This window comes from Dipodomys merriami, unplaced genomic scaffold (assembly GCF_024711535.1).
Source record: "Dipodomys merriami isolate MVZ:Mamm:240054 unplaced genomic scaffold, mDipMer1.0.p SCAF_22, whole genome shotgun sequence".
NCBI lineage: Eukaryota > Metazoa > Chordata > Mammalia > Rodentia > Heteromyidae > Dipodomys > Dipodomys merriami.
The window spans coordinates 13227385-13254552 of NW_027203604.1; the positions used below are offsets into that span (position 1 = coordinate 13227385).

Genomic DNA, 27168 nt, shown 5'->3' on the forward strand with positions numbered 1-27168 from the left:
AATGGTAGGAAGACATAGAAACTAAGCAAGGTTTTGGGTTTTTATAGGATAGATAGCATGCACATGGAACCTAGTAGCAGACCTTTCACCTAACCAGCCAAGGTCCCAAACAGGGTGGCAAGGATCTTGCTCCAATTCATAAAGTATGTTTTTAAGCCTATAACCCTAGCTACTCAGGAAGGTGAGCTCTGAGAATCATGGTTCCACATCTGTCCAGCAGAGAAGTTTGTTATCTTATCTCCAATTAAACAGGTGTGGAGGGGGGGAGGGGAAATCCAGAAGTAGAGGTGTGGCCTCAAGTGGTAGAGTACCAGCCTTGGGTAAAAAAGAATAAAAATGCCTACCAGGCAAGCTTTAGAGAACACAAAGGACAAGTGCTCTGGCTTACATTGGTTCAAGGGCACAAATCGTGAAAAGCTCTGACTAGTAAGCAATGACAAGGCTGGGACACAATAATACTTAACAATACACTAAGGCTGGGCGTTAGTGGCTCATACCTGTAATCCTAGCTACTTAGGAGGCTGATATATATGGTTTGAAACCAGCCTGAGCAGGAAAGTCCATGAGACTCTTACCATAAAAAAAACCCCAGAAGTGAAGCTTGTGGCTCAAGTGGTACAGCATGCTAGCCTTGAGCACAAGAACTCAAGGACAGTGCCCAGGACCTGAATTCAAGCCCCAGGACCAACACAAAAATAAACACACACAAACACATACACAACTCTAATGTATAACAGCAAGAAATTTTAAAAGATTCCAAATGTTTCATAGACAATAGGGACTGCTACTGATTCTGACAAATTTTGCAAAAACAAACTGCTTCTGAAAACACAGGAAAGCATATTATCCTGGATAAAGAAGGCACAATTAGCTGGGCACCAGTGGCTCAGGCCTACAATCCTAGCTATTGAGCAGGCTGAGATCTAAGGATCAAGATTTCAAGTCAACTCAGGTAGACAGAAGACAAATCTGAGAAAGTCTTATCTCCAATTAACCAGCAAATAAACTCGAAGTAGAGGTATGGCTCAAGTGGTAAAGTGTCAGCGTTCAGTGAAAAAGCAGAACAAGAGCATGAGGTCCTGAGTTCCCTGCCCCCTCCTCTCCCCAAAAGGGCAATCAAGAACCCAGAAAATGGGGGGAGGCCGGGAAGGGAAGTGAAGGGTAAACAAAGGAGGAGGCTGCAATGCTTGGTAAGAAATGTATGCATTATCCTGCCCATGTAATTGTAGCCCCCCTGTACAGTATGTTCTCAAATAAAATAAAATACAATTTAAAAAAAAAAAAAAAAAAAAAAAAAGAACCCAGAAAATCTTGCCCAGAAAGAAACTGAGGCACAAGGCCCATGCATGTTGAAAATGAAGACAGAACTCTAACTCTGAAATTCCTTAACTCTTAACATTGTTAATTTATCTGAGAAGATTAACTGTTGCCTGGCAGAGCACCTCTCCAGTTCCCCAAACCATAACCTCCAAGAACTCCACTGTCAATTTTGAAAATGTTACTAGTGACCAAGCTCTGCTAATTGTCTACTAGAGGGCAGATAGTACAGTATCAGTTCACATTTATCTGGAAAGAAAAAAGCAATCTTCAACAGAACAGATGAAAAATTAGAACTAAAACAGGAAGAACTTACAAGAATAATCATTCAAAGATGATCATGCATACCCATTTTGTTCCATAAAAGCATTTTGCGGGGCTGGGGATGTGGCTCAGTGGTAGATCGCTTGCCTTGCATGCATGAGGCCCTGGGTTCGATTCCTCAGCACCACATAAGCAAAAAAAGAAAAAAGCCAGAAGTGGCACTGTGGCTCAAGTGGTAGAGCTCTAGCCTTGAGCTGAAGAGCTGAGGGACAGTGCCCAGGCCCAGAGTTCAAGCCCCATGACCGGACCCCCCCCCCAAAAAAAAGGCCGGGCGCTGGTGGCTCACGCCTGTAATCCCAGCTACTCAGGAGGCTGAGATCTGAGGATCACGGTTCAAAGCCAGCCTGGGCAGGAAAGACCGTGAGACTCCTATCTCCAATAAGCCACCAGAAAACCGGAAGTGGTGTTGTAGCTCAAGTGGTAAAGCGCTCGCCTTGAGCTGAAGAGCTGAGGGACAGCGCCCAGGCTGAGTTCAAGCCCCACAGCCAACCAAAAAAAAAAAAAAAAAGCATTTTGGTAACTTACCTATTTATTTTCATATAATCACCTTTAGAAAATATACTCAAGAAAAAAATATATTGGGTATAGAATGCTACGATCTGAACAACAATGAGCAAAGTAAGGTTAGAACTAACTTATTTCTAAGCTACACCATGTCAAACCCTAAGGTTAGTGCCAGCCTTTACCTCCAGTTACACTTTCTAGCTGAGGTTAGAATCCCCTAAATTGTTAACCCTCATAGCTAGCTTCACTTGTCAGAACCAGAACATAAGCTGTGCCTCTCCATTCATATCTGAGGTCAACTGCTCATACCTTCTGGTGTTCTACACAGCTCTGTGGGAAGACCAGAGTAGTTTCAGTTACACACCAGTCTTAAAAACAACCACTTAGAAAATCGTACAAGCAAAACAATGTATGAGTATGCATTCAAATAGAATGTGATTGTGTTGTAACTTATAAAAGTAGTTTTACTGAAATGTGAAGCCAGTGCAACAAATGCAGGGCCTATCCCTTAGTTTTGCTCAAGGCTGGTGCTTCTACCACTTAAGCCATAGATCCACTTCCAGCTTTCTGCTTAATTGAAAGTATGTCTCAAAGACTTTTCTCCTAGCTTTGAACCTCGAGCCTCCAGATCTCAGCCTCCTGGGTAGTTTTAAGGATAAGCTACCAGCTTTCAGCCCATGGTGATTTTTTTTTTTTTTTTGAGGGAGGCAGTCCCGGGGCTTGAGCTCAGGGATTAGGCACTGTCCCTGAGCTTCTTTCGCTCAAAGCTAGCACTCTACCACTTGAGCCACAGCGCCACTTCAGCTTTCTTTATGTGGTACTAAGGAATCAAACCTAGGGCTTCATGCATGTTAGGAAAGCCCTCTTACCACTAAGCCACATTCCCAGCCTACATGGTAAATTTTAACTCAGAAAGTTTCTAAACTTTAAAATTTTCTTTGGGATTGAATCAAAGAAGAGGGTATAGTGCAATACATAGTGCCTGTGGGACCCAAAGAAGTGGATAAGGATGACCAGGATGAAGGAGTTATTCTCCTGTACACACATCTGCCAAGAGCTTGTTTAATCTAAGGAGTGCCATGGCCCTCTGTCAAGAGTCCTCTCTGAAAAGAAACCTGTTTAGATGGCACTGGCCATGGGCTTCCATTGTAAATTCCAGCAGCTCCCTTTACTGAGGAAGCTACTTTAGTGCTTATGAGCATGAGGACAAAGCAGACCTAATGTATAGATGCAATCTTCTTTCACAAATCAGAGGTGTAAGTCTGCTAGGAAAAAGCATAAAGTGTGAAATGGTTTACTAATCTCTTAACATGGAAACAACTCATGTACACTGGAAGAAGTGCTTAAAAAAAAAAAAAACAACTGAAGATCTAGCTGAGTGTTGGTGGCTCACCCCTGTAACCTTAACAACTTAGGAGGCTGAGATCAAAGGATCCCAGTTCATGGCAGGAAAGTCCACAAAAGTTTTTTTTTTGTTTTTTTTTTGGGTCCGGTCGTGGGGCCTGAACTCTGGGCCTGGGCACTGTCCCTCAGCTCTTCAGCTCAAGGCTAGCGCTCTACCACTTGAGCCACAGCGCCACTTCCGGCTTTTTTCTTTTTGCTTATATGGTGCTGAGGAATCGAACCCAGGGCCTCTGGCATGCAAGGCAAGCGCTCTACCACTGAGCCACCTTCCCAGCCCCTCCACAAGTTTTATCTCCAATTAACCAGCAAAAAGGCACAAGCAGAGCTGTGGCTCAAGTAGCAGAGTGTCAGCCTTGAGTGAAAAAGCTAAAGGACAGCACCCAGGCAGTATTCAAGTCTAGTACCTATACACATACACTAAAGAACTGAAATCTTCCCAACTGATGAGTGACAGGGCACCTTATGTGGGAACTCCAGTGTGATCTCAAACATTTAGCTGACAATGAACAAGGAAATGGCTTTATGACAAAAGTACCCTTCTTTGTCAGGTAACAAATCCCACAATGAGTGGGGGTACATCCTGCACGGGGCCTGGATCCCACTAGAAGCCTTAGAGGGCAAGACATTCCCTCTCTCCCTATTTTGCAGGAGAGAACAAGTCTGAGAAGCTAAAAGAGTTGCCTGCATCTACAGACATAAAAATTGGTGAGCTATAATTGAAACTGATATTTGATTCTTTCCACATTTCTTTGTCTCTGCATTGGATCTGGTCATGTTCTACCAAAATGGAACATTAACATTAAAAAGTCTTAGAAAGCCAGGTGCTAGTGGCTCACGCCTGTAATCCCAGCTACTCAGAAGGCTGAGATCTGAGGATCTCAGTTCAAAGCCAGCCCAACAGGAAAGTCCTTGAGACTCTTATCTCCAACTAACCACCAGAAAACCAGAAGTGGTGTTGTAGCTCAAGTGGTAGAGCACTCACCTTGAGTTGAAGAGTTCAGGGACAGCACCCAGACCCACCTCCACCAAGCCCTACCTCCACCAAAAAAAGAAAAAAAAGTACTAGAAAAAAAAGTACTGCCAAAAAACAATGTTCTGACAGTAATATTTCTTTTTTAACGAACATTAAAAAAAATCCAACCAACTTTTAATATTGTATCAATATGGCATTATAGGTTGAATTCTGTCATCCCTAAAGTCATTATGTTGAAACTATAAACTGCATTTGGGCAAGGTCTTCAAACAGGTGATTGTACAGCCTGGTATGGTAGCACACATCTGTAATCCCAGAACTTGGGAGGCTGAGGCAGAGGATTATGAGTTTAGACACCTGAAGATACATAGTAATATCCTACCTAGAAACAAAAAGAAAACCATATAATTACAGTAATGTAAGAGGCCCTTAGAGACTCAATCTAGCTGATGTCTTTATATGAGATTAGGGCACAGACACAGAGGAATGACCATGAGAAGACACAGTCAAATGCAAGCAGAAGAGAAACCTCAAAGAAACCAACCCTCTCAACAACCAGATCTCTGCTTTCCAGCCATAAATATCTGATGACTACACTACCAAATCTGTGGAATTTAGAGCAGCCCAAGCTGTTACACATTAGTATGCATGGTACCAGCTCAGAAACAGTTCATGCCTTTGTCTCATCAGAGCAGGACTCCTTTTAAAGATACAATTATCAGTGGGAATTGGCAGGGGAGTTGTCCTACCACATGGTGGCACAAGCACTCAGAAGGCTGGAGCCCATGCTACACGGTGATACTGTGTCTCAGGCCTCTTGGGAGATGACACCTCTGGTCCCAACGTAAGGAAGATTGTGAACTGTCACCTCAGACATGTTTAATGTTTGACATACTATTTTCCTCTGCAAATAAGAAATAAATAAACGAATAAAACTGTTGTCCTTCCGAGTGTGTAAGTAAGATTAGAAAGAACCAGGAGCCAGGGACCGGTGGCTCAGGCCTGTAATCCTAGCTACTCAGGAGGCTAAGATCTAAGGATTGCGGTTCAAAGCCAGCCCACGCAAGAAAGTCCATGAGACTATTATCTCCAATAAACCACTAGAAAACCGGAAGTAGTGCTGTAGCTCAAGTGGTAGAGCACTCGCCTTGAGCTGAAGAGTGCAGGGACAGTGCCAAAGCCCAGAGTTCAAGCCCCACAACCAGCCAAAAAAAAAAAAAAAAAAACAGGAAAACTCTCTTGCTATTGACTCATGAAGAGTTTATAGAACAGCTCACACCACCTTTAACTTCTAGCTATGCAGGAGGCTGAGATCTGAAGAACACATTCAAAGCAGCCTGAGCAGTAAAGTCCCTGAGACCTCATCTCCAATTAACCACCACAAAGTCGAAATGGAATTAAGTGATAGAACCCTTGCCTTGAGCTTTTAAAAAAGCCTGAGCACGCAGACCCCAAGTTCTAGCTCTAGTACCAGCACGCACGTGCACGCACACACACACACACGCATGCGCACACTCACGCGCACACACACACACACGCTTACAAATGCTACATTTATCTTGCTCATTGAAACTAGGCCACATACAGGTTTTAGCCTTACCTTCATTTCTCTACTACCAGTGGTGCTGAGAACTTAAGTTTTTGCATTTGCCAGTCTCACTGGTGTTATGAATAAAGGTGCTATAAATAAAACTCAAATATATGTAAAAAAATAAAATACACATTACGAATTTTCCTAAGATAATTCCTTAAGTTTCAAGTCTTAAGATAAGCAAACACTTCTAATTCCTGTGAAGTTGAAAGCTCTAATATTAAAAGATACCTAGAATACTACTGTTCTCAACTGTTATCATTCAAACAAAACTTCTATCTATACCTGATATTGATTCATTGGTGCTGAAGTGGTCACTTGATTTAGAAACTTCCTTCCAAGTCCGATTTAATGAACACATCACATTTTTGCTCATGAGCACAAAATCTACAGTCAGAAGTTGCACATAAAGGGTTTATTTTGAATTTTTAAGGAAGGATGGAGTTACATCATAATTATAAAAATTACTTACAGAATTGACAGATTTATACTGTGTATACGTCTAAATGCAGAGAACAGGGAATTGTCTACACACTGTATAAAATAAAATTAAAACAAAATAAATTCAAGCTTGAAAGATGAGGTCATTTAGCTAGTTTTAAAGTGTGAACACGAAGACCTCTGAACTATGCACATTCATCTGAACTGCACTAATGATGGAGAATACAAAGAGCGCAGCATTTCCAAGGAACCACAGACAGTTTGACCTTAATTGTTTTGTATAATAATTGTTCCCATTTCGTCTTTGGAGGACTTTCACTTTGTTTTGTTTTTGTTTTGTTTTGTTATTTTAAGACAATCAGTTTTGAATGTTTTCAGGCACTACAATTTGTGACAATCAAAAACAGTCTTCTAATGGGTCTAACAGTGTTCAGAGATTCAAGCCCAATGCACTTCGAGGTTTGGCACATAAAACAACAGAAACGAAATCTGGCTTAGAAGTCACTGTGATTTTGTAGGGAATACACAGTCCCTTCAAATGCTGCATGACATTTACAACTGGAAAATCACCTTCGGTTGGCACTACATCTGCTTCACCAGTGCATTTTTTTTATCCTACAACCACTAGAACAGCACAGTAAGCAAATATACAGGAAACTGAAAGAAAAAGAAAAAGAAAAAAAAGAAAACAAAACAAAACCTAAATATCTTTAACATGCAATTTTAGTTAGTTACATTGAACATTCTACTTAGAATAGAGCATGCAAAAAGGATGGTCTGCTTTCAAGGTTCTTCTCTGAAGTTATTTTTTTACGTGGCAGCCTGACATCACACACGCACGCACACACGATACAATACTAGAGCAGGTAAATGAGAAAGGCCAATAAATTTTATACATAGATTCATGTCTTGTGTTGCCACAAGTCCCATGATAATTTTGGAAATAATGTTAAATTCCTAGGACAAGGAATCAACATCCAGATACCAGGAAAATGCAAGCAATGCATGCAGATCTGAAACATGAGCCTAAAGTGAAGCCCAGGATAAGTGGGCTGAGAGCAGAGTGACTTAAGTCACAGTGACAGCCATTCACTGTGGTGTAAGCCACCAAAGAGAAAAGAAAAAACGGGGAGAAAAAAATGGAAACAAAAAACAAACAAAAAAACCCTCCCCTTTCCCTCGGCTCTAAAGGCAATAAATGGAACAATGATTAAAACCATCATTATCATCATGTTACATTCCTCTAGAGACTGGGAGATCATGGGTATATTAAAGTTGCTTGCAGAAAAACCACAATGCAAGCCTTTATATAATGTTACAATTATTTCAATTGACCCAACCCTCAGGATACTTCAAAAGGAACTTTACTTTCCAACCTGAAGTTTCACTGCACCATGTTCTGCACTGTGTGCATGTTGAACACACTCAAGTTGTGCCACCAATGTCAGTGTGGGCTCTGGAGGCCAGGCTCAGCTTTGAGATTTACATGCATGGGGACACACGGCAGATCTGCAGGACGACACCTGTTCGCACACATGACAAGCACCTAAGACTGGGATCCCACACAGCTTTGAGAAGCTCGCCCTTGGCTGCCCTTGGTGAAGTGCTGGGCACAGGGTAACTGTGTGTGCACATGGTGAGTGCTCACTACCATCTAAAAAAAGCACAAGTCATCTGCCTTTGTGAAGGCTGGAATGGAAATCAAGCAAACTATGGAATGATCTGAGTATGGAAAACAGCCCCAGCAGAAGTCAATGCAGACCTCAGAACCAAAGTTCTGGTGTTTGGCTGACAGCATGCACCCTGGGTAGGCTCTTTGCCCAAAGTACAGGTAAGACCTTTCAATCTCCACAAGAGATTGGTTTCACATACAGTCTTCCTCCAGGCTGTCAAACCAACAGGGTTCTTCCAATGAGTGAAAGTAGCTGTCTGATTGACTGACAGACCTACCACATTTGCATTTCCATTTCTGGTTCACACCACTTTGCAAGAAGAAACCATGAAAGGAATCTGTGGCAGAGAACTGCTAGTGCACCCACAAGCCAACCTGGATGACTGGGCTTTCTACAGTAACACATAACTGACATGCAAAGCCCCAAGGGCCATGGAAGGAAACAAACCCACACTAACAGCAAACCTGGAACAGAACATACATCATCACAAAAGGTGTCAGAGATTGATGACGCCATTATTTGTGAGACATTCTTGGTGGGGAGAAGCCAGAGAGGGGAGAAGGGGAGAAACCTTCTGACCATAATCATGTATCAACAAGAACAGAAAAATAAAATAAAAGTCCCAGAGAACCTGTTAGAAGGCAACAATGCCATTCTTCAAACTTGCATTTTTCATACAAAAACTGTTCTTCTAGGAACTTAACCACATACACACAAATCACTGATGTACTGTTGCCTTTTAAATCAATGTGCTAAAATCTAGATTACGGGTTTGTACAAATAACGGACCAAATGTGCCATCCAAAATACACCTACATTTTACCATGTGGACCAAGGACCTGGGCTTTACTTAAAAAGCATTTATAACGTGATCAAAATGTAAACAAAAACATTTACAAAGCTTAGAACTGAAGGCAGTCTTTTATCCAGATTTCTCACCAGCTTATCAAGTTCTAATGTGGGGTCATTAACTATTCACAACTAAGTCATTTTTGGGCTTGTGGTTGAAAGCCTCCAGACAAAAAGGTGCTCTGAACCTCTGACTTTCAAAACGTAAATGTCCCTATGTGCTTCCTGGGCCCCAATTTAACTTTAAATAAAAAGCAGGCATATCATGACTGACTTGGGTCAAGCGCTCCTGTTAAACTGGAGAAAATTTTATCACCCACATCCCAATCCAAGAGGAAAGGACTGCCAGTGGTGTGTGTGCCTGGGTACGCTGTGTGTGTGTATATAATTATATACATAGGCACACAGACACAGGTAGACAGGTAGATAATAGATACACAGCTCTCAAAAAAGGCAGTAACAAAATAATGAACTATGCTTGCATTGTGGCAGCAGAGTAAGACAGTGTTAGAGTGAAAAGAAATGGTTAAGATCTATCCAAATTTAAATGACCATTATAATTAGCTTAACTTTTACCAAGCTTGCCGGAAACTCCCCTCCCAACAGACAGACTTCTTTCTTGCAAGAGGAAGGAGTTCTCCTCACACAAGATGCTTTGTGTTCACGTCAATCTGTACTACTCAGAACAAAGCCAGTTCTGCTGGCAGAGATTGTGGGTTCGCAGGGACATTTAAGCTTTCATTAAACTGGAAAGCAATCAAGTCTTTATGTCTACAAATTATACACTTAATAGTTCCACAAATTTGGCAAAGTTCGTGATGACATCTAGGATGTTTTCACCAAATCGTAGACATAAATATGGAAATCATCATCAAACTTGATGAAATAGACGGATGGTTTGGCTTCTACTTGGTGAATGACCATGCCAGTCCTTTTGGAGCCATCTTCTTTGGCATATTCCACTTGTTTGCCCACCAGGCTGTCCACAACTTCTCCTGGTTCTCTTTCTGCTGGAGGAGAATCATCTGTTTTTCAGAGGGAAAGAAAAAAAATGCACCAATTTTTTAGATATACACCAAAACACAGGTTAATTTGAACAATTACAAAAGGTTGTTTTTTGTTTTTAAAAATCCTGAATTCTTCATGATCATCTAGCAGCCAGCCAACTTATTTTAAATGGCAACCCAGAGCTGGGATGTAGCTCAGTGGCAAAGCACTTTCCTAGCAACTACTAGATCCCTAGTATCAAAAAAAGAAAAAAATATATAGCTAAAGGGCCACCCAGTAAATACTGTAGGCCTGAGGACCATGAGGCCAAACCACTGAACTTTGTGAACGCAGTCAAGAACAGAGAAATGTGTTCCAATAAAACATCCCCTTACATAACTGTTTGCCAAACCCAGATAGATAAACAGTTAAAAAAAACTATAACCAAAATCCCTTTAACTCATGATAAATTATAGATGATATTCCTAAAAATAATTTTGAATGACTCTGAGAAAGAATTTTCAAAGCAGACAATTGCTATAGGATTTACTGGGAATATGACACTTAAAACACTTTTTTTTTTTTGGGGGGGGGGTCGGTTGTGGGACTTGAACTCTGGGCTTGGGCACTGTCCCTGCACTCTTCAGCCCAAGGCAAGCGCTCTACCCCTTGAGCCACAGTGCTACTTCCAGTTTTCTGGTTTATTGGAGATGAGTCTCCTGGTCTTTCCTGCCCAGGCTGGCCTCCTGAGTAGCTAGGATTACAGGGGTGAGGCACCAACACCCGGCTAAAACATTTTTTTTGATAGTTACTCTAAAAGCTCTTACAAGTTCCTTTTCCCTTAACTTCACTGAATATATCATTTTCCTAACCCAGTTGTGAAAGAAAAAAAAACTATCCATGTCTTAAAAATAGGTGGGAAGTAAACTACAACCATAGCCCAAAATACAGAAGAATCTCTGATGATGACCCAGGCACCTGGGCAGTGCCCCATGGCTCTCTAGGAGAACAGATTGACAGCAACCATCATTAACAAAAGCAAAAGCAAAGTACTGGAGCAGGGGTAGGGGTAAGTCTATTTTGAGAAATCCCTCCTGTGTCCTGACTAATTCAAGATACTTTTCCTTATAGGAGCTGATGGTGTTCAGGAAGGGAGACCAGATGTCTCAGCTGTACTAGGTAGACTGTGCTATCCTGGCATAATTAGCAGTAAGGTGTCATTATACTCTTCCAAATATCCAAGTTTGGACCATATAATGTATTTAGTGTCATTATACTCTTCCAAGTATCCAAGTTTGGACCATATAATGTATTTATATAAACAATAGTTTATCTTTTTGATAGTTCCTTCAACTGAATGACTATCTAAACACTGCTTTTCTGATCTATGGTAGAAATACTCACATGCAGTACAAATTAAGTACACATACATAATCCTTTTTTTTTGGTCGGTCGTGGGGCTTGATCTCTGGACTTGGGTGCTGTCCCTCAGCTCTTCAGCTCAAGGAGAGAGCTCTAGCTTAAGCCACAGCACCACTTCCGGTTTTCTGGTGGTTAATTGGAGATAAGAGTCTTACAGACTTTCCTGTGCAGGCTGGCTTTGAACCGTGATCCTCAGATCTCAGCCTCCTGAGTAGCTAGGACTACTGGGATGAGCCACCAGTGCCTGGCATAATCAGTTCTTTTAAACAAGGAAATGAAAATCTAAGCTGAATTATTTTCTTCTAAAATTCTCTTCCCTCAAGCATCATCACCTTTTTCCAGATCTTTGGAGTTTACATGTGTAATTCATAAATCTGACAGAACTCCTACTAAGGCTTACTCTATCAGCAGTAGAGCTGGGACTGAACAATTCACCTATTAGAGCATCACAATTTCTAATAAAATTCCATTCATAAAAACAGATGTTAAAAAAATGAGTAAGCAAGTGGTTGGAAAGACAATGGTATGGCCATACACTTACTATTACGAGGACTTATTTTCAGTGGCAATTTTCTTACAAGAATGTTAAAAATAGCTGAGCCTCAGTGGCTTATACCCGTAATCCTAGCTACTCAGGAAGCTGAAATCTGATAATCACATTTCAAAACCAGCCAGGGCTGGAAAGTCCTTGACACTCTTTATCTCAATTAACTACCAAAAACCTGGAGTAGAGCTGAGGCTAAAGTGGCAGAGTGAAAAGCAGGGGGGGGCAGGGGGGGGGAGAGAAAAAACAGTGCATTAAGCAAAAAAGGAAAGACAGCATCTAGGTCCTGAGGCTCAAGTGGCAAAGCACCAGCCTTAAGGCAAAAAAAAACTCCAAGATAAACCCAGGTCCTGACTTCAAGCCCCAGGACTGACAACACCCCCTCCCTCCCCCAAAGAAACAATGTTAAAAATGAACTTCCCTGCAGGTTGAAGAAATGCTCTTGGGTAATTAAATTGCTTAGTGTATAACTAATTCCCATTATTATCTCTGTAACAAATGTAAATAAACTGGAAAAAAATCTTATTAGAAACTCAAGACCAAAGCCGGGCGCTGGTGGCTCACGCCTGTAATCCTAGCTACTCAGGAGGCTGAGATCTGAGGATCGCGGTTCAAAGCCAGCCCGGGCAGGAGAGACCGTGAGACTCCTATTTCCAATAAACCACCAGAAAACCGGAAGTGGCGCTGTAGCTCAAGTGGTAGAGCGCTCGCCTTGAGCTGAAGAGCTGAGGGACAGCACCTAGGCCCAGAGTTCAAGCCCCACGACCGACAAAAAAAAAAAAAAAAAAGAAACTCAAGACCAGATGACCTTATTAATCAGTTCACTGATTTAGGAAGAACCTTAAAAAAAACAACAGATGACTGCCATAATCCTAACATATGGCATGCCTGTCAGTTGCAATTTGTTCAAGACCAGGATTTAGGTCCTGGGGCTTGAACTCTGGGCCTAGGCGCTGTCTCTCAGCTCTTCAGCTCAAGGCTAGTGCTCTACCACTTGAGCCACAGCTCCACTTCTGGTATTCTGGTGGTTTACTGAAGATAAGTCTTAAGGGCTTTCCTGCCCGTGCTGGCTTTGAACCTGGATCCTCAGATCTCAGCCTCCTGAGTAGCTAGGATTACAGGCATAAACCACTGGCACCAGGTGGGATTAATTTTAAAAAGAACAAGTTTAGCCAGGCTTGTAGCACACACCAGTAATCTCAATACCTGGGAAGCTGAAGCTAGAAGATTGTATTTGAGGTCTGCTTGGGCTACATAGTGAAATCCTGTCTCAAAACACAAAATAAACCAGGCACTGGTGGCTCAGCAACCAGGCCCAGAGTTCAAGCCCTACAACTCACCCCCTACCTCCCCACCATAAAAAAAAAAAAAAACCCACAAAACAAAATACAACAGGTTATACAATTCCAGAGGGTTGGAGGTGTCAGCCAATGATGAAAACATCAGGTACTCAGTTCAAGTCCTGGTCTCAGAACAAAAAAATTTATAGTCCCAATAAGTATTGAACAAAACTCAGGAAACAAGCCTAACAAAAGAAAAGCAACGAGAAAAAAAAAAAAAAAAAAAAGACTGCTGTGAGAGCAGGGGACTAGCAGGAGGGAGGTAGGCTAAGCAAGCAGGTAAAGGAAGCTAGCTAAACATAGTCCAAATAGATTATCTGCAGCTATGAAAAACAGAACAGTAAAACCTATTGAAATTTTTTTAAGGAGCTGGGAAGGGTGGCAGGAGATTGAGAGAGGTAGAGGATGATTGGAATATACTGTAAACGTGTGGAAAGATAATAATGAACACCCCACCATAAATAGGCTAACAATTTTTATATCTATGCTCATAGATCAAAAGACTTTAAGATTTATTAATATTCCCAAAATGTAAATATTCCACAGTTGACTAAACACATCAGAATCCCAGAAGACTTCTTTATAGAAATTAACAATTTCAAAATACTTATGAAGTTGCAAAAGACCCAAAATAGAAGCAATCCTGAAAATAAACACAAAAAGAAGGCTAACATTTCAAGGTTTCAAAACTTACTACTGGGGAGACTAAAGTGACCAACCCTGGCCACCGAGAAAGAACCTGTCTCAAAACACCCACCAACCAAACAACAACAAAACCCACTCTGGGTGTAAATGTACAATGATGCGGCCAAGTCTAACAGTTTATCCAAAAAGCCTAGAATTAGCATTATAACACAGCTATTATTCCACTCCCAGCTACATACTGAAGAGAAAGTAAAAACAAGGGCCAATACAGAATCACTGACAGAAATGTTTACAGCAGAAACTCAAGATAACAACATGATAGAAACAACTCAAGCTACCATCAATGGAAATCAAACATTATTTGGTCATTGAAAAGAATGTAGTACTGATGTTTGTAACACATGTAAAATATGCTAGCTAACAAAGCACATGATATAATCCAATCACATGAAAAGTCCACAATAGGAAAATCTATACAGAAAGTAAATGTTGTTTAGGGCCATGAGGCAGGGTAAGGAGTAAGAGATACAAGACATGTGGTTTCTTTTGATGTGATGAAAATGAACTGCTGTGGGGAACTGCACACCAGCAAACACGCTAAAACTACTGACTGGGTGTTGTACATGGAATGACTACATGCATACAATTGCATCAGAACGAAGAGGTTTTCTTGTTTTGAAAACCAGGTCACACACATCCTTTTTCTATTTTTCCCATGTGGTGAATTTACATTACCAGAGACTACTGTAGAAATAAGTAAATGGTATTTAGGAGTCTAAATATTGATCCTGTAATCTATTTGCTATTCTTGATCTGTGGAGCTAGAGATTGAACATAGGACCTTATGCATGCTCAACAAGCCCTTAACCACTTAACCACATTAGAAGCACCCAATAGTTTTCTAAAATCAATGTTCTCTATGAAGTTCAAATATTTATAGATAAAATTATCAATGACTAAGATTAGCTTCAAAGTTATTCAGTAAAGGAAGAATAGATAAAACAAGGCTTGAGATGATATAATAGCTGTTACAGGTGTTTTGTTCCTCGTACCTTCATCTATTTCTAAATAATAAAAATAGGGGCTGGGAAGGTGGCTCCATGGTAGAGTGTTTGCCTTGCATGCATGAGGCACTGGGTTCAATTCCTCAGCACCACATAAGCAGAAAAAGCAGGAAGTGGCGCTGTGGCTCAAGTGGTAGAGTGCTAGCCTTGAGCTGAAGAGCTGAGGGACAGCGCCCAGGCCCAGAGTTCAGGCCCCACGACGGACAAAAAGTATAATAATAATAAAAATAAATACTATTGTCAATAATTTTTCAGTAACTCATTTTATTTAGAAAACCAAGCAAAAGTGATTCACAAATATTTTCTTATCTAAAATTCATCACAAGAGGGCAAGAAAGTCCTATGGCCCTCTAAGATTCCCCGGACTAAAATACATATCCAAAAATAAAACTGTATCTGCAAAATAGCTGATGTAAGCAGGCACTGGTGGTTCATGCCTATAATCCTAGCTACTCAGGAGGCTGAGAACTGAAGATCACAGTTTGAAGCCAGCCTGGGGTCTTTGAGACTCATTTCCAATTAACCACCAAAGAGCAGCAAGTGGAAGCTGTGGCTCAAGTAGGAGATGTTAGCCTTGAGCAAAAAAGCAGAGACAGTGCCAAGGCCCTGAGGTTAAGCCCAGGACACCCCCTCCCCCTGCCCTACCACAATCACACAAAAGCTAATCAAAATCTTCAGTCAATATCTAATCCCTTGAATGAGCACTAAGAGCTGCCAGTATATACTTACTAGAATCGGGCATGATGCGAAGGTCGCCCTCTTTGTAATCATCTAGGAGCTGGTACATGTACAAGACAGGGTCTTTCTCATAGGTGATATAAAACCATGTGTTCATGACAGGTGCCCGTGCTAAGACCATCCCCCTCCACTCATCTTTAGAGCCATCCTCTGTCTCAAACATATGCTCCACTGCTTTGCCAATCATCGTGTCTGCCAAGTGTGCATCACTGATTCGAGATGTTGCTGGGAATTAAAAGAAGAAAAGAAAGTTGATAAACCATCTTACTGAATATTTAAGATGAAGAATCACAGAGAGAGCTTTAAAAAGTACCTGCATACAGTCCATCTTGCTTTCCTTCATATTAATAGTAACCCACTCAAAGAGGTTTTTTTGTTTGTTTGTTTGTTTTTTGTCGGTCATAGGGCTTGAACTCTGGGGATTAGACGCTGTCCCCCAGCTCTTCAGCTCAAGGTGAGCGCTCTACCGCTTGAGCCACAGCACCACTTCCCGTTTTCTAGTGGTTTATTGTAGGTGAGAGTCTCATGGACTTTCCTGCCCAGGCTGGCTTTGAACCCTGATCCTCAGATCTCAGCCTCCTGAGTAGCTAGCATTATAGGTGTGAGCCATGGGTGCCCGGCTCAAAGAGTTTTTATTACTGCTGTTTTAAAAGAAGCTGGTGGCTTCTCATCAACACTGCTTCCATGTTAAAATTGTTTCTCATTAACCATCTTGTGACTATGTGATTATATCATTTAAAATGCTCCCTGGCTACCAGACCCAGGCTAGCCTGCCTCTCTTTACCTACAGGTTTTTGCCATGTACCTCCTGGCTGTCCATCCATTAGCTCCTCTCTGTTACTCCTTTCCTCTATGCAGGGCGCCTACCTCTGCCTGCTACGCTTCTGCAGTGCTTCAGGGATGGCTCCTTCTCCAGCAAATTCCCTTTGGGGAACTTTCCATGGCCACTCAGGTGGAAACAGCCCAATGTCCCAATCACACAACATAGTCACAGCTCTCAGTAGTAACACTCCCCATGGCAGGGCTTGTGCATTTGCATGGCTTCATGATAGCAGAGGCCTTCTTCCTCTATGATTTAATCAAATGGCCTACAGATCTTACCTACTACAGATCTTACCAATCCCTAATTCTTTTCAGCAAGTGAAAGTTTACCAGCTCCAATTTTTGTTTCTAATACTAGGGAAATTATGGAGGACCCTACTGATTTAGTTTCTCGTCCTTAAACTTTTATTTACTTATTTACTTTTGTCAGTCATGGGGCTTTAACTATGTCCCTGAGCAACTTTGTTCAAGGCTAGCACTCTACCACTTTGAGCCACAGTGACTTTTTTTTTTTTTTTTTAATTTTTGAGTGGTTTATTGGAAATAAAAGCGTCTCATGGACTTTCCTGCCTAGGCTGCCTTTGAACCACGATCCTCAGATCTGAGCCTCTTGAGTAGGATGACAGGCATGAACCACCAGCACTCAGCCAGTCCTCAAATTTTAAATAAACATTTTTCTCTCTCATTGCACATCAATCTCTGTTAAAACTAATCAAAAGAACAAAAATGAGATTTTTCTAAACAAATGGACTCCAGTTTAATCAGCCGGGTACAATGGTCTATGCTTACTTTGTGTAACCATCAGAGATGACAAGGAATTCCCCTCTACGACACTAAAACACTACTTTATGTCAGATTTCAGGACTCCTTCACATTCTTAATCATAACTTAGAGTCTAAAAAAGCTAAGTGTTTATGTGTACCCTATTAAACAGAAATTTATATAAAACACCTACACAGTAAGCTTTAAATGAAAATAACTTTTAACAACAGCCAAAAAAGAGAAGCCTGATTCTATCAGCCTGTTAAGATCTAGTCTTTAAGCTTATGTATAAAATCCAGCCTCACAAAGATAACACTGTTGAAAATACTCTAAATGGCCTTTAAGGTAATTCTACATATTCTTCTTCAAAAGTCAACAGTTGAACATAGAATCTGAATAATTTCCAATAAACCTGTGCTGTTACATTAAAGAAAAAAAAATTGCTTTCAGAATATGCAAAGAATTCTAGTAACTCAACAATGATAACAAGAAACCTGATTTTAAAAATCATCAAAGACTTTTAAGAAACATTTCTCTAAACATGGCAAATTGCTAACAAGCAAATTAAGAGAGGCTCAATATTAATTGCAAATCAAAACCACAATGAGCTGGATACTACCCCACACCTATTAGCATGGCCATAAAAAAAGCAAGTGCAAGCTGAGCATGGAACCCATGTATACACTGATGGGATTACAAATTGGGCAACCTTGAAGCAAACAGTATGGCAGTTCCATTTACAAGCGCCAAATCAGACTTATTGGAAGACCAAGCAATCTTATCTCTGGATAGATACTCAACTGAAAGAAGGATTTCAAAAACTATTTGTAAACTTGTGCTCAAAGCAATACTATTCCTTTTACACTGCATCATTTTACAAACTACCAAGAAGTAGAAGCCCATCAGAGGGGTGAATGGATAAACAAAATGAGGTATATACATATACTTCAGTATTATTTTTAGCCTTAAAAAGGAAGGAAATCCTGTTACATGCTCCTACATGGATGAAGCCCAACTATATTATTCTCAATGAAATAAGCTAGTTGCAGAACTCCTGTATGATACCATTTATAAGGTACTCATAATAGCCAAATTCAGAGACAGAAAGGAGAATAGTAAATGCCAGAGGAGAGAACGGGGAGCTGTTTAAAGGCAACAGTTTCAGACTTGCGGAGTGCTAAAGTTCTGGAGATGTATTTTACAACAACTGAGCATACCAATGCTCCTCAACTGTACACTTATTTTCAAATGGTTAAAATGTGCAGGTCATGGTTGCACATGCTTATTATCTCTAGGGGAGCTGCTGAGGGAGATGGAGATTAAGGAAGATCACAGTTTAAGGATAGCCTAGGCAAAATGCTTGTGAGACCTCATTTCAACCAATAAAAAAAGTTGGGAATCAGATAATGTGATGTTAGGAAAATGAACCCTTAAATGTGTATTTTAATGTTTTCGTTTCTTTCATGCATGTGTTTCTAACGCATTTATAAGATTATTTCTTTGTTGCTTTGTATGTCCCTCCCCCACAGTGTATCCCCCGCTTTCACTATATTTGATGTCAGTATAACATGTGGAGGAGATGGGGACAAACAAGTCGTTTAAGGATTCAGGTGGACCTGTTGCAACAATGAGAAGTACAAAATGTCATGTCAAAACCAACTTTACAATGTCGGTGTGGGGTGGGGAGGGGGCTATAATTGGGTGGGGGGAGCGGGGAGGCTGGGAAGGGAGGTGAAGGGTAAACAAAGGAGGAGGCTGCAATGCTTGGTAAGAAATGTATGCATTATCCTGCCCATGTAATTGTAGCCCCTCTGTACAGTATGTTCTCAAATAAAATAAAATAAAATTAAAAAAAAAAAAAAGTTGGGAAGCCGGGCGCTGGTGGCTCACGCCTGTAATCCTAGCTACTCAGGAGGCTGAGATCTGAGGATCGTGGTTCAAAGCCAGCCCGGGCAGGAAAGACCGTGAGACTCCTATCTCCAATAAACCACCAGAAAACCGGAAGTGGCGCTGTAGCTCAAGTAGTAGAGTGCTCGCCTTGAGCTGAAGAGCTGAGGGACAGCGCCCAGGCCCAGAGTTCAAGTCCCACAACCGACCAAAAAAAAAAAAAGTTGGGCACAGGGACACACACTTGTTATCTCAGCTACGTGGGAAGTATAAACAGGAAAATCAGTCCATGTACACGTCCAAAGGAGTATCCTATTAAAAAAAAAAAAAAAGCAGAAAGAGGTAGAAGCATTGCTCAAGTGGTAGAACCTCTGTTTAGAAACCTCAGATGAAAAGGAGAAGGGAAAGGTTTTATGTCTTTGACTCTAAGGTATAAGAACTGTCAGTGTGGGCTGGGAAGGTGGCTCAGTGGTAAAGCCCTTGCTTTGCATGCCAGAGGCCCTGGGTTTGTTTCCTCAGCACCATATAAGCAAAAAGAAAAAAGCCGGAAGTGGCGCTGTGGCTCAAGTGGTAGAGCGCCAGCCTTGAGCTGAAGAGCTGAGGGACAGCGCCCAGGCCCAGAGTTCAGGCCCCACGACCGAACTTAAAAAAAAAAAAAAAAAAAGAAATGTCAGTGTTTCCCCTGCCCTTAGAATGGCTTTTACCAAGGTATGGTTTGTTGGCATCAGGTTTTGCTGAGTGGTTGCAAATGGGTAGTGGAAAGCTTCACTGAACCTATGAAAGCATGAGGTAAGAGGGTAGATCCCATCTCAACACTATGAAAACAACATGGCCTTTCACACTTTTGGACTGGCTTCTGGGATCCCCCAGGGCTAAGGCCCTTAGGGACAGAGAAGTCACTGCAGTGGGAGCCATTGTCCTTTCACTATGTCCCTTTCAGCTGACTTTTTACCACCTTTAAGTAGAGGAAAACACAACTGTAAGTATAGTCTAATGTACCATCTCAAGTTTTCTTCCTATCTACAATATAAAGGGCAAAAACTTTAGATTCTAGTTTCAGTGAATAGTAATTTTAAATTAGAAGCAAATGACTATTCTCTAAATAAGGCACACGGTACAGAACTGATTTGCAGTAGCCTGGAGCTACAAGCAGCGCTACCTAACCTGGACCCAAACACCAGAGATACCAGTATGCTTTTTATCTGTCCCATAATTACAAAAGGACAGTTAACCACTGGTAACTGACCAATACCTGACAAAGTTCAAGTGACCTAGAAGTCTTAACCAAAAATAGGTATAGACTAAAATCTGGTGTAAAACATTGCATGACAATTATTTAGCATAAATAATTGATACAAGTTTTTTAATAATATTCTTTAAGTTCTGCAGGCAAGATTCTTGAATATGTTAACAAATTACAAACATGGGAATCGGATTGATTTTAAGATCAAGAAGAAATATAGGGTGCACACCCACGAGGTAGTATAAGAATTTGCTGCTATAGTAAAGATTTATTAATTTGTTGGGGGAAACTCTTATACTAAGAACACAATGGCACATTATGAAGAAAAACCAAAAAGGGGGATTAGGTTCTTCCTTTGCAATTTGATCCTAAAACTCTAGATCTAATGAAGTTTTATTTTTTAAATAAAATGAACCTTTAAGAGACAATTCTAAAAAGCATAACTCAGAATCTTAAGAACAAGAGCAACACTGTAATAATAAAACATTTAAAAATAAACACCCTTATGAAAGTAGAAAGTATAATAATCAGATATGTAATACAAAATAAAAATGCACCCCACACAAAGATTTAAAAGTCATGCTGTAAGAGTTCCCTTTTTACTGTACATGATGACATCACAGGACTGATAATGATAATCTTATCTACTGGAGCCTTAGGTAACAATGAACAAAGCAGACTGTAAGCTTCTTGGCGAATATGTTATATAAACATATTCTTCAAATTCTTTGGGCTGTGGTTTCAGAACATTATAGATTTATTTGTGGTTTTAGATGACTGATTTAAATGCTCATCAAGAGTGCTTAAGTCAAACAGAAGTAAAAATATTGTCAAAGAATAATCCAAAAACATGCATTTCAATGACCACTTTCAAAACAATAATGGGCAAATAGTTATAAATAAAAAAAACATAACAAAAAACCAAAACAACTTACCAACTCTGTCAGGGAGGACTTCAAGTGCAGAAACTCTTTCATCTTTATTAAGTTCTAGTCCATAAACACAGTCAAATCCATCATACTTTATAAGATACAAAGAAGGATTCACAGGCACCTGGTCCAGGACAGTCCCCTTCCACTGGGTGACAGGGCCGTTGCCCTCTCTCCACCCATGCTGGATCCTGCAGCCTACGATGTTCCGCCGGGGCTGGGACACAGGCTTGCTGGGCCCCACACTGCTCCGATGTTTTCTGTATTCACATACACACACACACACACATAAGGTGTTATCTCACAAGTATTCATACTTAAGATCCAACACTAGCACAGACTGGTATGCTCTCATTACAGACAACATCAAGGCAGGTGCAAGTTCCTATTAGAAAGCTAGGTGTTTAGTAGTACCTGGAACTCCAACACTCAGGAAGCTAAGGCAGGAAGATTGGGAGTTCTAGATCAGCCTGCTGAGACCCAGTCTCAAGGAAAAATAAAGCAAACTAAAACCCTCCTATTTACCACATTCCTGCATCCAGAGATCTGAGTGGACCCTCATGAGCGAGGCCTCGTCCAGAACCAAATGAGTAAAATGGCTTGTTTCCTGTGGATCCTGGGCTGGGAGTTACATCAGCAGCTCCCCTGGTTTTTTAGCCTGGGCAGCCAGACTGCACTACTACATCATCAGCTTCCCTCTAGCAAACAGATCACAGACCATAGGCTTTCTCTCACTCCACACTACAGGTCAACTACACATAATAAATCATCACAGCCATCCATCTCTCAATGATTCTGTTTAAATACACATTATATACTATATATATATGTATATATATGTATCCAGAGACGAATATAAATATAGATAGATATAAAATATATGCTAGAGAGAGATGAGAAACAGAAAAGCTCAAGAATGGGACAATGTGACAGCTAACTATAACATAATGTAAGAAAAATTAGAGAAGGTATAAAGAAAGAATCCAGTAATTTGGAAAAAGTGCTTGAGACATGAAGACTAAACTAGAAGATGTACATGGAAATTAAACCATAGGAGTTCACAAGGGAAACAGACAGACAGTTGAAAGAAGAGAGAAACAGGGCAAAATGATTATGGTGACAGAAACATCTATAAAACATCCATAGACGTGCTGTAACCTAAACTAATGACCTAGAAGCATACTAAAAACATATTTCTAGAGAACTTTCCTAAAATCAAACACTAGAACAAATATACCCTTCTGGGAAATCACACAAAATGGCTGATACTAAGAGATCTCCTAATTGATGGATTTTAATGAAAATAATAATTTTGGGCATCCAGGCAAAATGACTAAATCATGTGTAAGGTAAAGAACCCTGGGTTTTGACAGCAGCACACAATGCTAGTGGTACACAATGGGTTTTTAAGAACTGTGTGCTGCCCTTCAAAGACAGAGCAGTTATAAACATGAGAATGTAAAGAATCCTCCTCTCATAAACATTGCCTGATGAAGCTGTACCTCTGTGGGCTTCAAATAACCAAATGACTTGGAGATGTCTCAGCACAAGACTGGCAGGAGGAATGGATGTACTTAATTACAGAATAAATGTTGGGGACAAGACAGAAAAAAAGGAACACAGCTGGCTCTTGAACAAGGCAGAGACAGTTAAGAGCACTAACCCTTACGTTCAGTCAAAAATCCCCACTTAGCACAACATGGTGGCTCACTCCTGTAAACCCAGAATTTAGGAAGAGGAAGAAGGACTCCAAGTATCAGGCCAGCCTGCGCTACAGCAAAGGCAGTCTCAAAAGAACAACAAAAAAGCAACAAATCCTCTACTTTTTTTTTTTTTTTTGCCAGTCCTGGGGCTTGAACTCTGTCTCAAAAGAACAACAAAAAAGCAACAAATCCTCTACTTTTTTTTTTTTTTTGCCAGTCCTGGGGCTTGAACTCTGTCTCAAAAGAACAACAAAAAAGCAACAAATCCTCTACTTTTTTTTTTCCGCCAGTCCTGGGGCTTGAACTCCGGGTGTGGATGCTATCCCTCTACCACTTGAACCACAGCACCACTTCTGACTTTTTCTGAGTAGTTTATTGGAGGTAAGAGTCTTCACGGTCTTTCCTGCCTGGGCTGTCTTCAAACCATGAGCCATTGGCATCTGGAAATTTTTAGACATTTAACTACACTAGTAGCCTACTGTTGACCAGGAAAGGAATCTTACCAATAATAATACAGACAATTAACACATACTTTCTACATGTATCACATGTGGTAAAGAAAATAAGGCAAGAGCCAGCAGAGCCCACTTGCTAACATGTGGCTTCATTTCTTAGAGGAATTGCTCACAGAACATATGCAGTTTTCCATGGAGACCCAGACACAGCAACAGGAGGAGACTATGAAACTATTACAGTGGCACATACAGCCTTTCATGCCATTATAACTTATGTGTGTGTGTATAGATCTCTGAGAATGGCACCATGTACAGGTTTGAACAGGACCTCTGTACCTAGATTTTGGTACACTTTACCTTTTTATACAGGCATTTTTGTGCATACGGTGGTAAAACGATATCAAGACATATGGACAAATTTTGCTTTCATGACCTACCTTTTTTCTCAGCAAGGTTCATCTGCAATTTTTTTCAAACTGCTGCTCATTTCCTCACAAAATTCCAGAGTAGATAAGTAGGTCAGATCTACTTATCTGAGCAAACCCTCTCAATCAGTGAGCAACTGTCATCTGTTCTGACTATAAATTTTCATTTTCCTCTCAAAATACAAGAAAAAGTAAAATACAATAAGCAGTCTGACTCCCTTCAAAGCTTGAAACCAAAGTGCCTAAGTTCACATTAGAGAGAAAGAAGAGCAAATTCAATACTGTTCCCAGTACAAAAGCTATGTACAACAACCTGAAACACATCAAGAAGGCTCTGCATTCAATCACCAGCAAATGCACAGATTGCAATCTGAAATTTAAACATTATCAAGTCTGTGCCTAATAACCAGTGACACTCAGATCTTAAAGAAAGTGGATTTCTAGACATTTTCAAAATTGCTAGGAAATATGCAATGAGATCCAATTGGCCTTTCTGGAACATGGGAACTCTTCTGAGAAATACTTTGCTCCCTCCCAAGAGTCAATCAATTCCACATCTTCTGATTGTAAGGCTTCAGTCCAAGTGACTCCCTTAGAGGATGAGGCACTCTTCACACTAAGAGCAAGGGCCAAGGTAGGTTCCTAGCATACGGAGGAAAGGATTCCATCACATGTACCATCCATCACATGTACTATCTACTGTATTTTCACAAATACAACAGGCTCATCAATGTGGTTAATTTATGTGCCAACATGGCTTTGTCACAGTACCCAAGTACATGGTCATATACCAGTATAGATATGACTGTGAAGTTTTTCTTTTTTCTTTGATTGGTCATGGAGCGTGAACTCTAGGCCTGGGTGCCATCCCTGAGCTCTTCAAGCGCTCTACCACTAGAGTCACAGTGCCACTTCCAGTTTTTGAGTGGTTAACTGGAGATAAAGAGTCTCACGGACTTTCCTGCCCGGGCTGTCTTTGAAACATGATCCTCAGCCTCCTGCATAGCTAGGATTATAGGCATGAGCCACCAGTGCGTAGCTTGTGAAGGTTTTTTTAAAGCTATATTATTTAAACTTGCACACTACCAGTGTTGCAGTCTTAGGGACGAAGAATGCTGCCATATCAGTTCTTTCTGCTGGCCTGCCCTCTAGATTCCAGATTTGCTAACAACTACATATGTGAGCCAGTTCCTTTCTATGAGTCCTCCCTTCTTCCTTCTCCTACTTCTCCTATCCCTCTCTCTCCTATTTTGTTCACTGGAGAAATGAAATAGATCTAGATCCATGAAATTTTGATCACTTTGAAATTCAACATAACCACTATAAAGTTAGCAGAATTTCTAGTTCAATTTCACATCCCTTCTACCACATGGGCAATATTCTTCTGTAAATAGGAATCACCTACAGTTCTTCTTGATGTTTGGTAGATGCCTCTAATCACATTCTCCTACATTACTTTGTGCCCTGGCTGGCCTCAACCCATGATTCTGGAATTATAGGCATGAACCATCATGCTTGTCCCAATTCCTATATGCCTCTTTTTTTTCTTTTTCTCTCTCTCTTTTTAATTGCTTTTAGATTACTTTTAGAATGCCATCTCCTTATTCCCAAAAGAACTCACATATTTAAGAGAGATATTATTTCTGTCCAATTCACTTAATGAACAACTTACAGGTTTTCTACCAACAAATGCTGGTGGTAAAAATAAATATTAATTAAATCAGGCATTGGTGGCTCACACCTGTAATCTTAGCTACTCAAGAGTTGAGATCTAAGGATTGTGGTTCAAAGCCAGCATATAGGCAGTAAAGTCTTATCTTCAATTAACTACCAAAAGGCTGGTAGTGGGAGTTTAGGCTCAAGCACTAGCACTAGTCCTAAGCATAAAAGCTCAGGGACAGCACTCAGGCCCTGAGTTCAAGCCCCAGAACCAGCACTAAAATAAATAAATAAATAATTTAAAATTGCCTATTTATTATAATCAGGAATCAAGCTTTCTGATTATTGAACTTGAATGAACAAGCGGCCAACATTACAAGCAAGAGTGTTTAAAGAAGAAACACAAAAAAAGATCAGACCATTTTCAATATTAATAACATAAGAGGGCTGGGAATATGACTTAGTGGTAGAGTGCTTGCCTAGCATGCATGAAGCCCTGGGTTCCATTCCTCAGTAACACATAAACAGAAAAGCCAGAAGTGGTGCTATGGTTCAAGTGGTGGAGTGCTAGCAAAAGAAGCTCAGGGAAAGTGCCCAGGCCCTGACTTCTAGACCCAGGACTGAGGGCGGGGGGGGGGGGGGGGGGGGGAGAGGGGGAAAGGACAGAGAAACACAAGTTGTTAATAATAAAAGAAGACTTAAAGGCACTGGTAATAAGATTCAAATGATAAACTCCTATCCAGCAAGTACAAGGCTCTGAGTTCACACCTCCTCAGCTGCACTGATAAAAGACTAATGGAAGGACAGACAGACACAATAAAGTTCTTCCAACCTGCATCTAATTAAAGACAGAGTTAGAACTTCCTTAAGTAACATGCAGCTTATTAAAAACGTCTCATATCTGACAATATGCCATTTTCATTTATTTGTTCATCCATTTTGTAGTGCTGATGATCAGACTTAGGGCCTTGTTCAAAGTAGGCAAATACCCTAGCACCAAGCTATACCCTAAGCCTAAAATGTTAATTATTAAATCTGGGTAAGTGATGCTAGATTTATATACTACTTCACTTTTATATATATACATATAAATATATATGTAAGATCTTCCATGGTAAAGATTAAATACTGAAAAAACAAAGCTGGAATTAGAGACATGGCTTAAGTGGTAGAGCACCAGTTGTGAGTGACACAGCCATGTGAATTGATCTTGGTGGTCCTCTCCTGGGAATGTCCTCCTTTGATCTCACTGTGTCAATGTCTGGAGTCCTGTGTGATTTATCTCGTGTGTGTGTGTGTGTGTGTGTGTGTGTGTGTGTGTGTGTGTGTGTGTCTTGCCATCCAGAGTGTTTACTTGTAGATGTTTTGGAGTAAGGGGGACAACACAGAAATGGTGAAACAAAGGGGAAACAAATGTAGCATTGATACATTTGTATCACACTGAAAATGAACTATACAACTTGGATG

At 40.7% G+C, this 27168-nt stretch overlaps 1 protein-coding gene across 4 annotated transcripts in view; it reads right to left on the reverse strand.

Annotated features, from left to right (window-relative positions):
- Positions 1–6513: 6513 nt before the first annotated feature.
- Positions 6514–27168, reverse strand: part of Spin1 (spindlin 1) — a 68581-nt gene continuing 47926 nt past the window's right edge. For all 4 annotated transcript variants that reach the window (XM_070033352.1, XM_070033355.1, XM_070033354.1 and 1 more), the window contains 3 exons: positions 21466–21719; positions 15808–16041; positions 6514–10101 (listed from right to left, as the gene is read on the reverse strand). In XM_070033352.1, the coding sequence (XP_069889453.1) occupies positions 9902–10101; positions 15808–16041; positions 21466–21719 (688 nt within the window). In that variant the 3' untranslated portion in view covers positions 6514–9901. The remainder of the gene's footprint in view (positions 10102–15807; positions 16042–21465; positions 21720–27168) is intronic.